Below are 16,206 nucleotides of genomic sequence, written 5' to 3'. Positions count from 1 at the left end.
CCCATTTTATCCCGCCTGCCAGGCTTTCCCTTTCTTCACCCCAGTCGCGAACGGCAACGCAAAGATCATACTACGAGCACAAGCAGTCATGTCGTCGACCGGTGAAAATTCTACCCACGAGGGTAAGGGCGATCCTCTCGAGGCCTCTGAAGCGGTGCCGGGCACTTATGCTTCGCCTGGCACAAATCGCGTCGATGCCGCGTGGGAGTATCTCAACGCCAACCGGGGCATGGACTACGAGCAGGTAGACCTTGCGAAACTACGGCGCAAGATTGACTGGCACATTGTGCCACTGATGTTCTGCTGCTATACAATGCAATTCCTCGACAAGGTCATCCTCAATGTAGGTGTTCCCTGGCACCAAGGAAGGATGGACAACCAGCTCAGTGTTCTCAGTTGCTGACCATTGGCCTGTTATATACAGTACGCTGCTGTCATGGGGATTCGCGATGACCTCAACCTTCAGGGCAATGATTTCTCCAATGTGGCGACCTTTCTCTTCGTTGGCCTACTGTGCTTTGAGATTCCTAACAGTAAGTGATATTCCTAGCGAGATACGACTCGAGCGCTCCCCGTGCCAGCCCTGGCGCTGCTCGTTGTCTCGGCATCTGCCCCTCCCGCCAGGCCAAAGACATCATGCTGACCCGCATCGTCTTGCCTTGCTCTTCAGTCTACTTCCTCCAAGCCGTCCCCGCAGCCAAATGGCTCGGTTTCAACGTTGTGGCCTGGGGCATTGCGACCGCATGCGGCGCCGCAGCGCACAACTACACAACACTGCTCGTGTCGCGCATCTTCCTAGGCGTCTTTGAGGCGACCATCGGGCCCTCGCTCATGCTCATCAGCAGCCAGTACTACACTAAGTCGGAGCAGGCCCCACGCTTCTCCTTCTGGTACCTTGGTCTCGGTCTCGGGCAGATCATGGGCGGTGCGCTGTCCTACGGGTTCCAGCACATCACTGGCGCCGGGTTGGCGGGATGGCGCATCATGTTCATCACGCTCGGCGTTGTGACCGTCGTCATTGGCGTGGCCACGTTCTTATTGCTGCCTGATACGCCCATGAAGGCGCGGTGGATGACTGACGGGGAAAAGGTCGCCCTTCTGAAGCACGTGAGTGTCAACCAGACGGGCATCACGGACAGAAAGTTCCGTCCCAAGCAGATCTTGGAGGCCCTCGCGGACCCTCAGATCTATCTCATGGTCCTTGCTGTAGTGCTGGTGAGTTCCATCTACCCGGTCCCCTCAAACACATACGCGGTTCACAGCCACGTGCAGGTGATTTCATGGAGTCGCGACTGACACGGCATGTACCCCTTTCAGCTCTCGGTGTCCAGCGGCGTCGTCACCACCTACTCAGCGACGCTGATTCGAAACCTCGGATATACGCCTAAGAAAGCGGCCCTCATGAACATGCCGTCGGGCGTCGTCAGCATCTTCTTCACCTTGTTTGTTGGCTTCGGCATTCGTATCAAGTCCCACCGATGGGCTTGGATCGTTGCCTGTATCTGTCCAGCGTGAGTCCCAAGCAGCTGCAGGCATCGGCCTTGACTAACAATTTGGCAGCATCATGGGCGGCGCCCTCATGTCATTCCTGCCAGTGACCAACCGTTCCGGGTGTCTGGCAGGCATCTACCTCGTTAATGCGGTTGTTGCCCCGCTGACAGTCTTCTACGCTGTAAGTCGCACTTTTCTCCCGCTCGTCGTCCCTTCTGCCGTCTGCTAGGCCCGACCGCCAGACACGGCATTCCAGTCCAGAAAAGGGAAAACGAGACTGATATGAACCCGTGTCTCACAGTGGACGGCTGCCAACGTTGCCGGCGCCACGAAGCGCGCATTCGCCGTGGCCATTGTCAGCGGTTCGTTTTCGCTGGGCAACATTATCGGTCCCCAGACATTCCAGGCCCGCGACGCGCCGGACTACATCCCCGCCAAGCTCGCTGTCATGGGCACGCAGGCCGGCTGTGCCTTTGTGACCGTGTGTCTCGTCGCCTACTACGCCTGGACGAACAAGAAGCGTAACAGCTCGACGCTGGATTCCGAGGCGGAGACCGAGGCGTCGTACCTGTCACCCGAGGTCTGGGCTCAAATGACGGACAGGGAGAACAAGAAGTTCAGGTATACGTATTAGGGCCGTCATTGTCGGCGTCGTCGTCGCTGGACTCCAGCCTTAGAGTCTGTGTGTACCATGGTAGAGTGAGCGAGCACGTGAACGGGGACGACGATCGTCAGGCGTTACTGAGGCTGTCGCTGGCGGCCAACCTCCCAATTGAAGACCTTTCCCCCTTCAATGGCCTCGGATGATCGCAGCGATTTTTCTGCCGAGAGTTCCGTTCTAAGGTCATCAGCAATTTTTTTCGCGGCTCCATCTTTTGGGCCGAGAGAGAGAATCGCGTCATGCGTGAAATAAAAGAAGAAACTAACTGAGGGTTTTGAGCAGCACGGCCGATGACTGAAAGATAACGAAGATGGTGCCATTTCTTCTCTTCGGCCTCATTCCAGGCCACGGTTCGGATCGCGCGCCGAGCTTTCAAGCTTCTTTCTGTCAGGGTCTTCTCCGATTTTCTTGCTTTCGCTTGCTTGTCCTCCCCACCTTGCCTTAACTTACTGACCTTAAATGCTTACTTTATTACACCTTGCTTACCTTGCTCACCTTGCTCGGTCCCTGCCGTGGGGACTGATCGGGATCGCGTCATCCGCTCAATTGCCGCTCATCCACACCTCCCCCCCTTCTTATCCTTTCAACCCTTCATCACGCTTGTTACTCGGCTCTCAATCGCACAAGGAGGACTCTCCCCTGTCTCTTGGCGTGCCCCTTTCCCTTCTCACCCCGGCGTCTCCGCACCTGGATCAAGTGGGAGTAAGTTCCCAGCTGGTTTTGCCTTTTTCAGGCCCCCCCCCCCCCCCCCCCCCGAGCCTGCCGACAACGCCTCCTGTCAGGGGAAATGAAGATTCGCCATGTGCCACTCGGCGCCTCGGCGGAGAGAGTCCCGGCACACATCTTTGGCGTGCCTTGCGCGATGCAACCCCCGCAAAGCGAAGATGAGCCTGATGCGCCACGGTTCTCTCTTCCCCACGTACGATACGACACTAGACCACGCCGAGGCATCGTCTCCTCTCATCCGGCTGCGCGCCGTTAGACTTGAGAGCACCGTTGATCTCGAGAATCGTCCAACCTCATCTCCGGCCGATTGGTGGAAACCGGGGTCTACCCGGAGCCCTGTCTACTATCGTGACTCGGAGAGGCATCTCATTGGGACGTCGGAAGGCTGCCAGAGGGGCGTGCCAATTTAACCACCATGATGTCAACCACCCTCGTCGTGGTGTTTTGTCCCGAGATCGGGTCGCGTGGCAATAGTTGTTGCAGTGCACGCGTCTGGAGGGAACAGCTTATAACGATGAGGAGGAGCACGCCAACTTGCGGCATGAGACATCCTCAAGCTCGTTCAGTCAAGCTGGGCTGCTCCTATCCAACCCTTCGTCAGTCCTTACCTCCCTGACGTACCGGCCCAATTCGTCCGGCGTACCGGTCCAAGTCGCCCGCCGATACCGATATCCTCACACCAACAACCGCCATGGCACGCCTAGCTGCCTCCCTGTTGGCCCTCTCCAGCCTCCTGGGCTCGGGAGCATCGGCACCGGCCAACATCACCTCCGAGACTGTCAGCGTCCACTGGCTCGGCAACGCCCCCAACCATACCATTGGCACCACCTTCGGCCTGCCCTGGCCCAAGGGCAAGTACGACGCCAAGAAGACCGACTTCACCATCTCCGGTGGCAGCGGCGAGAGTCTGCCTCTCGAGTCCTGGGTCAATGCCTACTGGCCCGATGGTTCCATCAAGTGGAGTGGCCACGCCATCGCCGCCTCCGAAAGCCCGTCCAGCGAGTATATCGTTACGGCCTCCGGATTCCCCGCCAGTAACTCGACATGCGCGAGGCGTGCCAAGAGGGCTGCCCAGGCTACAGCCCTGACCGTGTCCGAATCGGACGACAGCGTTGACGTTGACACGGGCAAGATCGCCGTCTCCTTCCCTAAGAAGGGTAGCTCCATCATCAGCAGCATCGAAACCGCCAACGGCAACACTGTCGGACGCAACGGCAAGCTCGTGCTACACTCCCAGTCCGCCGTCAACGAAGACGCTCAGGACCGTGGCAAGACCGCCATTGACTACCACAACTTCGAGAGCGACATTCACAATGTAACCGTCAGCGAGGATAACACGGTTCGCACCCTCGTCACCGTTCGTGGCGCCCACAAGGCCAGCAGCGGAGATAGCCACGTCGACTGGCTGCCTTTTGTCCTGCGTTTCTACCTTTACGCCGACTCCGAGGCCATTCGCCTCGTCCACACCGTCATCTACGACGGCAAGACCGACAAGGACTTTATCAGTGGTCTCGGCATCCGCTTCCAGGTGCCCCTCAAGGGCGAAGAGGTGTACAACCGCCACGTTAGGCTTGCTGGCCCCGATGGCGGCCTTCTGAGCGAGGCTGTCAGGGGTATCACCGGTCTCCGCCGTGACCCTGGCGCCACCGTGCGTACTGCCCAGTTTGAGGGCCAGAAGACTCCCGACATTGGCACCTGGGACACTCGTGTCTCTTCAAGGATGCAGTGGATCCCCGAGTGGAACGACTTCAGCCTGTCACAGCTGTCGCCTGACGGTTTCACCCTGAGGAAGAGGACCAAAGCCGGCCAGAGCTGGGTCACTATCCCCGGCGCCACTCGTTCCGGAGGTCTCGCGTATCTCGGCGGCGCCACCGCTGGTGGTCTTGCCATCGGCCTCCGCGATTTCTGGAAGCGCCACCCCACTGGTCTCGATATCCGCAACGCTGCTGCTGATGAAGGAGAGATCACCCTCTGGCTCTACAGCCCCGAAGGATCCCCTCTTGACCTGCGGCCCTACCACGACGGCCTCGGTCTGGACACGTACGCGAAGCAGCTCGATGCTCTTGAGATTACCTACGAGGATTGGGAGCAGGACCTCGATACCCCTTACGGTATTGCTAGGTCCAGCGAGGTCTTCCTCTTCGGCTTCGAGTCCACTCCTTCTCGCGACGAGCTATCTGACCTCACTACCTACATCAACAACCCCCCCGTCCTGGTCCCTAAGCCCGAGACATTCCACGAGTCTGGGGCTGTCGGCTCCTACTGGGGTCTGCCCGACACTTCGTCGCCGTCTGCCGCCGTTCTTGAGGGCCACCTTGACTTCCTCCTCGACTTCTACTTCAAGCAGGTCGAGCAGCGTAGGTGGTACGGTTTCCTTGACTATGGTGATGTCATGCACACCTACGACGTTGACCGTCACCAGTGGCGTTATGACATTGGCGGCTACGCCTGGGATAACTCTGAGCTGTCCCCCGATCTCTTTATTTGGCTCCAGTTCCTCCGCACCGGCCGTGAGGACGTCTACCGCTTCGCCGAGGCCATGACCCGCCACACCGGCGAAGTTGATGTCTATCACATTGGACCTCTCAAGGGTCTCGGCACCCGCCACGGCATCCAGCACTTCGGCGACAGCGCCAAGCAGGCCCGTATCTCGACGGCTCAGTACAGGAAGTACTTCTACTATGTCTCGGGCGGAGACGAGCGTATCGGCGAAATCCTCGAGGAGACTCTGGATGTCGATCAGACCTACGCCAAGCTCGACCCTAACCGCAAGGTTCGTGGTGACGGCGTCAAGCCCACCGAGACTGCGGCGCCCATTGGTCTTGGCACTGACTTCTCCGGCTTGGCCGCTGGGTGGCTTGTTGAGTGGGAGCGCCGCGGTCCTCGCTACGAGGAGGCCCTGACCAAGCTCACCAAGGTCGCCTCCGGCATCGCCGGCCTGAAGAACGGCTTCGTCTCCGGCTCTGCCATCTACAACCCCACGAACGGCGATCTCAGCCCCCCTCCCGCCGACCCCGACAACAGCGGCAACGTCGCCATCTCTCATCTTTCTTCCGTCTTTGGTCTCGTTGAGGTCATGGCCGAGCTAACGGACCACTGGGGCTCTGACGCTCCCGAGGGTTTCGAGCAGGCATGGCTCGACTACTGCTACTACTATAGCGCCAGCAACGCCGAGCAGGCTGCCCGCTACGGTACCAACTTTGGCCGCGGCAACCTTGTCCAGGCTCACTCTCGCCTGACGGCCTATGCCTCCCACAAGACGGACAACTCGAGCCTCGCCACGCGCGCCTGGGCCGAGTACAACCGCGATGGCCTGCGCGCCAACGCCCCTTGGGCCAGCGTCAGACTCGAGGGCAGCGCCGTCCTGCACCCCATTGATGAGGCCGCCTTCGTCAGCACCAACGACTTTTCTCAGTACGGTCTGGCCACGATCCAGAACCTTGCCCTCGCTCGCGAGGCTCTTCCTTGAAAAAATAATTGCGAACGAAAAGTCATGACTTAACTAACTTCACGTACATATATTTTTATTAAACATAATTCGTTCACGCTCGCGCTGTCTTTCCTCAATCCGTGAAGTGACGTGCAGCCAAGTGAAAATAAGTTGCTAATACTTTGAGATGGTTTCCCGCCAGGCGGTCCTCGATCCATACAAATCGCGACCGATAATCAGGTGACTTCAGTAACGCTCTCCATCGTGTCATCGAGCGAGATACCCACAGTAGCCTCCGCCGCATACTGCACGGCACCAGGCCGCGTCTTGAAAGCTTGAAGGATACCTCTCTCTTTGCCGATCGCCAAGAGAGCGAGCCGCGCCGTATTCCGCAAGTGTTTTGGCACAGTTCGTGTCGTGTACACGTGGCTCAGTGGTGAGATCTGCGACATGCCCTCAAACCATGACGCGTAGGTCGCCGTCGCAAATTCGGGAGACCTGCCACCAAGAGAGACAGGTATCGAGTCGATTGTTTCTTGACCAGCCGTGGCGACTATGGCAAGACATCTGCCTTTGGTCGCTTCCAGTATGAAGCTGTCGAATATCTCCGTCGATTGTGAGATTCGATCCGTGGGAGTGTGTAGCACAAGGTTTGCCAGCATAAAGAAGAGGTTATGCAGTTTCAGTCGGGCACTTCTCCAAATATTCCAGAAGAAGTGGGTGTGTGACGAAGGCGCGAGCTCTTCCGGCGCGGCCTGGGCCATCCAGCGAAGGCACTCATGTTCAAGGGCAGAGACCTGCTCGAGAAGGGAGTGATAGTGTTGCCGCGCCTCATCGAATAGCCCTTCGCACACAATAGGGAAGATTGTACAAATGAGCGAGCACGCTTTGCAGATGTACCTGCAAACCAGAAGTGACCAGCCCTCGTCTGGGTCTCTCGTGTCTTCAAGAAGGCCGACCCATTCGTCTGATTCTGGGGGGCAGGCTTCGTTGGCCATAAGGCAGCCCGTTTGCTGGAGGAGAGATCAACACTCATCGGAGCAAATTCCAAGAGTTCCACTCACCAGCGTCATAAATACACACCAGAATATATAACGGCCGAAGGGAGTGTAGAACTGTGCCTTGCCGCGAGCCCGCAGAAGACTCAAGAGACCTTCTAAGTGTACATGCCAAGCAGACTTCCGCGAGCTTTGACCCGAGATGCCGCCTATTTGAAGCTAGGAACAGTGTTAGTGCAACCTGTTCGCTTTGGTGAGACTCTAATAATCAGACCTCGTACATGCCAAGGATCCACACGGCAAGAATAGTGCTGTCTGATGTGCCCTTGTCACGGTCTTGAATTGCCAGCGCTACCGACCTGAGCGTGTTTCCAAGATGCAAAGCAGTCTCCCGGCGGTCTTGGGGTGCATAGAAGCAACTGCCGAGATATGCTCGAGCCCAGAGATGTGTGGCCATGATCAACGGCTCATCTGGCGAAGTAAGCTTCTCGAATATGGCCGAGAAGAATGCAACAGGTGCATAGCAGTTGATTAGTAGAGGGATAGAATGCGTTCTCCAGGGTTCTTTGAGCTCTCGCGCGAGTAGGGTCGGAGTCAAGGCAAAGGTAGCGCTAGAAATTGCCGAAGGGCTCTGGGCAAACGGGGCTGTAGAAGAGGCTTTTGAGGCCGATGAGGAATTTTCATGAAGTATCATGACTGCTGAAGAGACCAGCCCATCACCTTCCGGAGACTCGGAGCTGGAATGCTGCGAGGCAGGCTGTTTCGCTCGTCGAATGGTGTGTGAGGTCTCATTCCGGAAAACAACATCCTGTTCGTTTCTGTAGCCTGGACACTCCGTGCCATACTTGATGCATCGTTGGCAGGAGGGACGTCCCAGATCACACTATGACGAGGTGAGTCAGTTGCTCAAGCTCGCTGCGCTTCGGATTCTAAGTACGGACCTTGACCCGGCGCCGGCGACAAAGGTGACAGTCTCGACTTGGCTTGCCCGTATTGGGCATATCGGAATGCTGAGTGGGGTGACGCTGACGGGCCGCCTAGACACCTCCTCACGACCGGAACGACAGGTTGGTGTACCGATTCAGATCTTTGTTACTTTACGTGAGCTTCTGGAGCAGAATCAGGCTGATTTCATCAGCCATTCGACATCTCGATGATATGTATGAATCACGGGAGTGAGGATGACAAGAGAAGTAGGCCTTGGTTGGTGTCAGCATCGTGCCGAATCTCCGACAAGGGCTAGTGTGATCTTATCGACCACGATCGATTAAAACTGTGGATTGGCCCGTATCACTCGTCCCTCATTGGCTGCTTGAAATGATTTCCTGATGCTGCATCCTCGCATCAACGTTTACCATCATCACAAAACTGGGCTTGACTGACCCACGCCGATGTAATGAGGCCTGACTGACATTTTCAGGGAAGAATGCAAGTACTGGGCTCAATGCGTCTTGGTGGCACAAGTACCTTCGCCTCTCCCTCATGTAAGTATCTTCATCGGAAGCCTCATCCTCCTCATCTACAAGATCCAGCTTAACGGAAACAATTTGATACCCGTTATGCCGATTGTTCCAATGCTTGTATGCCACTTCGAAAGCGCTGGGAGCGAATCGAGCGCTGTAGAAGGCGGCAGCGATGATTGAAATCCCAAAGCTAGCCTGCGCAACATGGCATTCTTCCCCAACTCGTTCGGGGCAATGTCGAGTCAAGTACCATGGGTGAGGGCTTAGATGTTCCATGTCAGAGAAATCGCCAGATGCCTGTAACGAGACGCTATAAATCCAGACGAAGGCAAGGAAAGCATCGTAAAGCATCGAGAAAGTCCGAGACATCTGGCCACAGGATGTCATGACCATCCGTGCTACCATGATGAAAATGGACAAGAGGGCGACAGCGAGAGAGGCATCGGTAAGTCTATGAAGAATTAGTGCTCAGAGAACAACTCAGCACTTTGGCGAGCTTAGCTTCTTGCTTCATACCTCTGAGTCCAGATCAAGGGGATCACGGGCTGCCCTTTGTAGTTCGCATAAAAGTATACCCCCTCGTTGGGGTTCGAGTTCCAACCCTCAACGCCGCCGAATTCCCAGAGCCTATCCCGATGATGTCCCGAGTATGCTGAACTGATAAGCCCGACAGCTGTGACGGAAATGAAAAGTCGATGACGAGTACTAGCCTGTCGCCAACCGCGGCTTTCAAGGTCGCATGCATGGCCGTTAGAAATTGAGAAGACGAACTGCAAACCACTTGCAAGATTCGGCCCTTTGTCACCTGAATCAACGCTTATTTAGTCTACATACTTATTCAGCATACTTAGGCCAGTGTTGTTGCGGCCAAGACCAAAGGAATCATCAGTTCGTTCGAAACTTGCTCATACTACCGCAGTTAGCGGCAAGGTGGCATGACAATGTGACGACTGGGCGGGGAATGAAATACCCCTCCCCTATTCGTGCAACCCACCATCCAGAAGAGCAATTGATTAGTAAATGGGGACCGGCTGGTGGGCTGATAATGGCAGCCTGGCATATTGTTGCAGGCAACCGTTCCAAGCGGCCCACATGGATCATGACCTCAGTTACAAGATCAAGGGAGATAGAGAACATTCTGACATTACAACACTTGGGGGAGTTCCGTTTCACCAGCGGAGCAATGATCTCACGCTACACGCAGAAGCTAATTCAATCTTCTAGATAAGGCTTATAATTGCAAGCCGGAGGCTCGGAGACGAACCCGGTTTTGAGGTCAGCGACTGCCACTGAGCGGCTCCCGATTGCACGTTTCGTGATGGAGGATCTGAAGCTGCTGCTTCACCGCTCACATTGTAGGAGGCGTGAGAAACTCCTTGTTGATACAGTTCTGGAGTCTAATTTGAGCAAGTATGCGCTTATTGACCCCGCGGGCGCGGTTTCGGGTCGGGTACGCAGCCGGAGCACCGGTGTCAAGGCTCGAAGATCAAATAAGGCATCAAAATTACTTTCTTTGGATTGCATCGTACTCTACAATGATTTGTCTGTGGATGAGTTCGAGCTGGGTTTAATGAAGGCACTGACGAACCCTTACCATAACTCGAGCCCGATTGCCAGCACTCAAGCCTTTTGCATCACTCATGTCATCAATCCGTTCAGTCATGATGGCGCGATCAAACATTGTAACAAATTGCCTGTTCCAGACTCCTCAACGACGATGCACCCACAACAGTCGCCCAGGTTACAAGACACAGTCCAGTCGAAACCACCACATTGATGCGGCGTGGCCGCAGCATCCGACACCATCACCACACCAGATATTGGGGTTTAAACTTACACAAAGAAGCAATTTCATCTCCTAGTCAAACTGTACCATCCCGATCTTCACGGCGCTCACGGAAGCAAGACCAGTGTCCGGTATGAAGCCCGGATCGAGCGCCATCATCTCCTCATCCGAGCAAATGAGATTCTCTCTAATCCGGAGAAACGTCTGCTTTTCGAGACGCAAGGTCTAGGCTGGGCACGACCCATGGCAGAGCTGGAAGTCTCGCCACGTTTGCAATATGAGTCCTACCATCATAACTCCGATGATTCGTCATTCGCTGAGTCTAACATGGGCCCCCAATACCCGGTCTATGCGTCAAACACAGTGATTGCTGTAGTTCTTCTTGAGATGGTCATGGCCGCTGCAGTTGTACAACTCGAGCGGGCTCGCATCGCTCGGTTGGATTTCCAGGCGCAAAACCTCGCCACCCAGGAAGCAATCACCAGGGATCTGCAGGGCTTCGCAATTCAATATGATGGGGGGGGGGGGGGCCAAGAGAGCTGCGCATCCTGTAATTTCTGGCACACAGAGAGCTCAACAACTGGTCGGCACGGAGTAGGATTATTGGGGGCCTCGTTGTTGACGAGGACATCTGTCGTCACTGATCATCATCATAGCTGAAGAACACGAATGTCAATGTTTTCTCGCACAACCAGACGGTGATGAACTACAACCGACAGATCTCTCTCTCTCCCGTGCATTCCCAATATTTCTCTCCACATCCACCCGATCCTGTCGTTCCCGTTGAAGGAGGTTCTCCAGTACTTCGCATTTAGACTTGTATGCCTGCAATTCAAGCTTAAGGTTGTGCAGACGCTTCTGACGTCCGGCTTCATCTTTTTCATGTACCTCCTTGACATGTCGAAGACGTTCTTCCAATTCGCCAACGCGAGCGGCTCGCCGTTCCCGAGATGCTCTTGGAACTGATCCATTGTCGTTCTTCCGTTTTGGCTTCGTGGTATGGGGCTCGTCTTCTAGAGCTGAATCATCGTGGCCGCGCTGTTCGATAGGCGCATTGAGTGCACTAGGATGGCTCGAGTTTGTGACCAAGCCCTCGGAAGAAGTCTTGTGTACAAATTCGTGGCTTGTACCGCCCTGGACATGTCGCGTCGTCGGGCGCCCATATGGAGATGCGTGCGCCAGCTGAGGTGTGAAGGGAAATTTTTGAACAAGAGATGGCAGCACGACTTCCGGGTCTATTCCCCTAGCGTTACTGGGCTGAATGCGATTCGAGTCGTTCATCGTCGATGTCGAAGGCTAGCAGTTCTAGTGCTCAAGTCCCAGTTGTTCTTCGTGGCGCCCTCTAAGCTGGGCAAAGACATGACGGACATGTTACGACATGCGTGCGACCGCTGACCGATTCTCGATTTTCGAGTGGGAAATGGGAGACGGAAATGATCTATAGGTCGGAGCGGACAGAGAACGTGTCGTAGTCCTTGAATTACCAGCTGCGGAGAGTGTGGCGGCTGACATGGCGCGTGAGTTGCACTTAAACTTCATGTACAGCCTCCCATGGATAACATTTGGCCTATTAGATCCCCTTGAGTATTTGATTTGTAATGGCGGGTGCATCAAAGCTCATCCACGGCGGTGGACGATCTTGTCAGTGGCTCAAACAGTGCATGATGAGGGGGTTTGAGCAGGTTAAGCTGTGCATAGATCCACAGGGAATGTGCGCAATACCAAGCCGCACGACGAATCCAAGCTGGGTACCATATTTGAGTTGTGCGTAAAGCACACCAGGCAGTAGCAACGGATAGCTTCCCGTATTTCGGGTCGCAGGCTTCCAAGCAGAGGCTGGCATCTGCCTCTCTTTCTGCTATTGCTGGGCGCTGTTTCGTTCGATAATTGACCTTGACGGCCTAACACGCCACCAGGGCTTTAGATCTCGTACTGCCAGAATCAAAGTTGGCATTTTGAGAATATGCTCACGATTATGACTGAAATCTGACGAATGACGACCCCCCCCTTCTTTGATTGATCACCTTGACATCTCAGAAGCATGGGGTTTCGCGCTCAGAATCGTCGGAATTGGAATGCTGCAACATTGTCTTCACATCAACTCGATGACTCGATGCCTTCCACTGAAGCTGGGCTCTCTCCCGATTTTTTAGCCTTCCAGATGGCAGAATTCCCAAGCCTGAACAGTTCCATGATGAAATCGCTGAGTTCTTGCAAATAAATGGTCTCGTCGTAAGACAATCTCCGCAATGGTATGCTTTGGATGGTCTCGATCGCTTCAATCAGGATCTTCAGATCATTTTGAGGTCCTGGACTTAGGGGATGAATGAGGACATTGACAAATATTGCCATAGCGGCTATTGGGACGTAGAATGAGATGTGTCCAGGGACCCTCGTTAGTAATCTCTAGCTCGTGTAATCGTGCCTCATGAAGTGCGAGAAATTTGATTGATCGTACCCGAATGCCCCTTCTTCCAAGACATCAACAGATGCCTTTAGGAATGCTAAAGTCGAGCGGCCGGCTTCCAGCGAGATGTCAACACTGGAGTGAACAACCTTGTGGAGGTCTTCGGGTAGACTCTCGTCTCCTTTGGCAGTACCAGACCTCCGAACTGACGTGTGTATCATTACTAAAGTGTAGTGATAGTCCAGTTGCAGATTGATGTATTTTGCATTTTGTGACATGCTCGCGTGGGGTGAACCAAGTGTGAGGCTTGATGGAATAGAAAGTCGTGGCCGCAGAGGACCAGGTACAGAAACCCTCCACTGTTCAAGTTCGTCGTCCAACTGACGAATATGCACCAAAAGCTGACTATCGGACATCCCAAAAGCCTGCGCAGAATAGAGAAGGCGGCATGTTTTCTCCTTGATCACGCCTAAACGGGGATCGGAAGGCAGGTGAAAGTTGGACTCTATCATCAGATGAATAATCTGGCTTTCTGCTGGATTTGAGGCTTCAAGCCCCATGGGCAGAGATAAGTCGCAGTAGGTTTCAGTCAGAAGTGGAGGTCGACCTGATCGAAACGAGACATCCTTATCTGCCAGGTAGCACAGCCAGAAGAGTTCTCTGATGTAACGATAGCGTTCTTCGTGGAGAAGGTCGTCAATGCATGCGTACATGGCAGGATGACTGTGATGGCCACCGAGGTCGCATACTATACGACAAGCGTGTAGATGAAGGGAGCTGTAGCTTCTCCATTGGCCCGATGATTCTTGATAGGCTTGCTGCGATTAAATCAGTTGATGACACTCTATAGATATCGAGCTGACCTACAACAAGAAGTACTGCTTGAAGAGTCTCAATGCAAGACTCTTCAATGGCGATGCTGAGGAGGGTTTGTGCTCTAGTGGCACACGTTTCGCCGTCTAGATACAGGGAAGAGTCCCCTGCAGGTTTCATTCGTCGTGAGATGGCATGGAGAGCCCACACGCATGCCTTGGCTGAAAGTGAAGATCGTGCAGCGTTTGTGTTCTTGAGAGGGTTGTACGCTTTTGTTACGGTTTCGTGAAGAAACGTATCATCGAGGACTGGAAGCCTGTATCGAAAATATGATCCATAGACAGTGCGGATGGCCTCCTCAGTAGCGTACTTATTCGGTAGCTCGTTGAGTCGCCGACTATCGATATCTGATCCTGCTCTGGATGCAGATTTCGACACGGTATGAGCATGGTCATCATGGTCATTGAATGACATGAATGTATTCAAGAGGACCTCATGTCCAGTTCTTGAGGACATCCATCGTCTACCCCTCTCGGACAAAATCGGCAAGCCTCTGAAGTACCAGTTAATCCCCAAATTCGGTCCGCGGGATGAGAGTGACTGGGTATCTGCAGACACATCTTCTATCACAACGAGCGGCGTTGGAAAGCCGGACGCACAGGAGTGGACGGTATTGTTGGACGAGTAATGGGAATGGGGCGATTCGACTTGCTCGGTTCCAGGAGATGTGATGTTAACGTTGCTGCGAGGTTTTGTAATTTGTGCTGGATCATGGGTGTTTTTTTGGACCAAATCACCCTCTAGTTGTTGAATTCGACGGTGAAGCTCTCGAATTGCATTCGACGTAGCCCTTTTTCACACACATAATGAGCTTTGTGACAAGGGCCATACTAAAAACTCCCCGAGACCTACGGGTCCTGTTTCTTGTGCTTCGGCTCCCTTTCGAAAGTGCAGGCAATATTCTGGTGGCTGCACCAGTTGCAAGGTACGCCTGGACTGGGGATAGCACATTGGATCTAGGGAAACAGTTCCGTCATCAGCGAGCTCCACTATGTGAGGCAGTGACAAGAGGCTGATGAACGAGTTGCACCTTTCGTTTGAAGCAGATATCACATGCTCGTCTGGGTGGCATGATGAGCTGGAGATGTTGTCGGAATACCACGGTGCTGCCTGAGCGCGTCGGAATGATCGGAGGCCGAGGAAGGTTATCTATCTCCATGTTAAGTGAAAGGTGTGGACAGTTGAGTGGGGTTTCGGAGACCGACATCCCGCTTACATAAGTTGCGCTGAGATTCCCTGACCTGTGAGAATACAGCCTGATGATTGCACCCCCCACTTGAGATTCCTTGGATCCAGTAAATCACGATCCGAAAGCCTCTCTGATACAAATTCTACCCAGTACATTGGTCACAGAATCTCACACCATAACTTGCCCCGCGATTACTGGCTTTCTAAAAACACTTTCCCATCTCTTTCTACTCGTGTCGCTTAAGCTGCTACCATGAGAGATGGTCCTTGGGGGCGGGTACTTGGTGACAGTAGAAGCGTCAAGTCGTCCGAGTGCCGGAAAGTTTTGGTGATACCAAGCTATATTTATAGCACCAGAATCTCTGACGAAGCCTATATCCAGTTTGTATTGCTCTCACACGTTATTCAACCATGAAGCCTTCTCCCTAGAACACGTTGTATGATTGGGTTGCAGCATTGAAAAGTGTGGGGTTCACTCACCTCCCTGAATTAGGGCAGTCTCGACAAGCTGTATATGGTTAGAGAGGACGCCGATTCCGGGTCCTACTGTATGTGCAGCGAAACGACGCGACCGATCACGTCTGTACCCAAAGTGAACAGAATTCAAAGAGGAAGAGACTTATTACGGCATCAGATTGATCGTGGACAGGTTGGTCTTTGACGTGGGACGGCGCGACGCGAACTGGTGGATCCCATTCCACGTGGCGCCCCACCTGCAGCCATGGCGAACGAACGCGACACGATCCATGTTGCGTCGGATGGAGAATGGGGGAATGGTGGTGTGAGACGACAGCTTCGATCGACGCGCAAGCCGAGCAACAAGGTCGTCGACAATCGATCCATCGACAACGAAGTCATCGACGATGAACATATCAATGATGAAGCGACCGAGGGTCAAGCCAGAAACGAGCCGACCGACGATGTGGAAATCACGGAGCGAAGAGCCAATAGGCGCGGTACCAAACCGACGGTGCGACGACCAATCTCCGGGACTCTTGGAGGGCAGCCGGACGGAAGAGCGTTGCTGCGCGCTATGGAGAAACAGATGGAACTACAGACGAAGATCATGAGAAAGGTCCTGGAAGAGTCCCAGTCACAGTCGACAAGAATTGAAGAGCTCCAGAACGAAGTGGAGAAGCTTAGGAAAGCCCTCCATGCGACCACGAATGAAACCCAGAGCCTG

The 16,206-nt window shown here is 54.2% G+C and overlaps 6 protein-coding genes across 6 annotated transcripts; 2 read left to right on the top strand and 4 right to left on the bottom strand.

Moving 5' to 3' along the window:
• Positions 1-46: 46 nt before the first annotated feature.
• On the top strand, positions 47-2,125 carry VDAG_03537 (allantoate permease; the record flags this gene model as incomplete). Its single annotated transcript, XM_009657402.1, has 6 exons — positions 47-343; positions 425-533; positions 671-1,215; positions 1,318-1,511; positions 1,561-1,672; positions 1,793-2,125. The coding sequence occupies exons 1-6, from the start codon at positions 89-91 to the stop codon at positions 2,123-2,125; spliced, it is 1,548 nt and encodes a 515-aa protein (XP_009655697.1). The 5' UTR covers positions 47-88.
• Positions 2,126-3,569: 1,444 nt separating this feature from the next.
• On the top strand, positions 3,570-6,347 carry VDAG_03536 (yetA; the record flags this gene model as incomplete). Its single annotated transcript, XM_009657401.1, has 1 exon — positions 3,570-6,347. The coding sequence occupies one exon, from the start codon at positions 3,570-3,572 to the stop codon at positions 6,345-6,347; it is 2,778 nt and encodes a 925-aa protein (XP_009655696.1).
• Positions 6,348-6,362: 15 nt separating this feature from the next.
• Positions 6,363-8,489, bottom strand: VDAG_03535 (uncharacterized protein). The gene is made up of 4 exons (XM_009657400.1): positions 8,248-8,489; positions 7,581-8,189; positions 7,373-7,525; positions 6,363-7,321 (listed from the first exon to the last, which is right to left on the bottom strand). Exons 2-4 carry the CDS (start codon positions 7,761-7,763, stop codon positions 6,545-6,547), a joined length of 1,113 nt encoding a protein of 370 aa, XP_009655695.1. The 5' UTR covers positions 7,764-8,189; positions 8,248-8,489; the 3' UTR covers positions 6,363-6,544.
• Positions 8,490-8,607: 118 nt separating this feature from the next.
• Positions 8,608-9,678, bottom strand: VDAG_03534 (uncharacterized protein; the record flags this gene model as incomplete). The annotated part of the gene is made up of 1 exon (XM_009657399.1): positions 8,608-9,678. The coding sequence occupies exon 1, from the start codon at positions 9,172-9,174 to the stop codon at positions 8,608-8,610; it is 567 nt and encodes a 188-aa protein (XP_009655694.1). The 5' UTR covers positions 9,175-9,678.
• Positions 9,679-11,213: 1,535 nt separating this feature from the next.
• On the bottom strand, positions 11,214-12,037 carry VDAG_03533 (uncharacterized protein). Its single transcript, XM_009657398.1, has one exon. It carries the CDS (start codon positions 11,834-11,836, stop codon positions 11,228-11,230), a length of 609 nt encoding a protein of 202 aa, XP_009655693.1. The 5' UTR covers positions 11,837-12,037; the 3' UTR covers positions 11,214-11,227.
• Positions 12,038-12,961: 924 nt separating this feature from the next.
• Positions 12,962-14,249, bottom strand: VDAG_03532 (C6 zinc finger domain-containing protein; the record flags this gene model as incomplete). Its single annotated transcript, XM_009657397.1, has 2 exons — positions 12,962-13,780; positions 13,830-14,249. The coding sequence occupies 2 exons, from the start codon at positions 14,247-14,249 to the stop codon at positions 12,962-12,964; spliced, it is 1,239 nt and encodes a 412-aa protein (XP_009655692.1).
• Positions 14,250-16,206: the final 1,957 nt, after the last annotated feature.

The sequence above is a fragment of the Verticillium dahliae genome, genomic scaffold, assembly GCF_000150675.1.
Source record: "Verticillium dahliae VdLs.17 supercont1.5 genomic scaffold, whole genome shotgun sequence".
Lineage (NCBI taxonomy): Eukaryota > Fungi > Ascomycota > Sordariomycetes > Glomerellales > Plectosphaerellaceae > Verticillium > Verticillium dahliae.
Note: the sequence above shows the minus strand (reverse complement) of the source record. Positions and strands in the feature narration are given on the sequence as shown.

What these genes read in the sequence shown, in the direction of transcription:
- VDAG_03535 (XM_009657400.1), bottom strand. Translation starts at nt 7,763, where the DNA reads ATGGCCACACATCTCTGGGCTCGAGCATATCTCGGCAGTTGCTTCTAT. An exon ending in GGATCCTTGGCATGTACGAG is followed by an intron (nt 7,526 to 7,580) that starts GTCTGATTATTA and finishes CACTGTTCCTAG; the next exon opens with CTTCAAATAGGCGGCATCTC. An exon ending in GGTGTGTATTTATGACGCTG is followed by an intron (nt 7,322 to 7,372) that starts GTGAGTGGAACT and finishes TCTCTCCTCCAG; the next exon opens with CAAACGGGCTGCCTTATGGC.
- VDAG_03533 (XM_009657398.1), bottom strand. Translation starts at nt 11,836, where the DNA reads ATGAACGACTCGAATCGCATTCAGCCCAGTAACGCTAGGGGAATAGAC.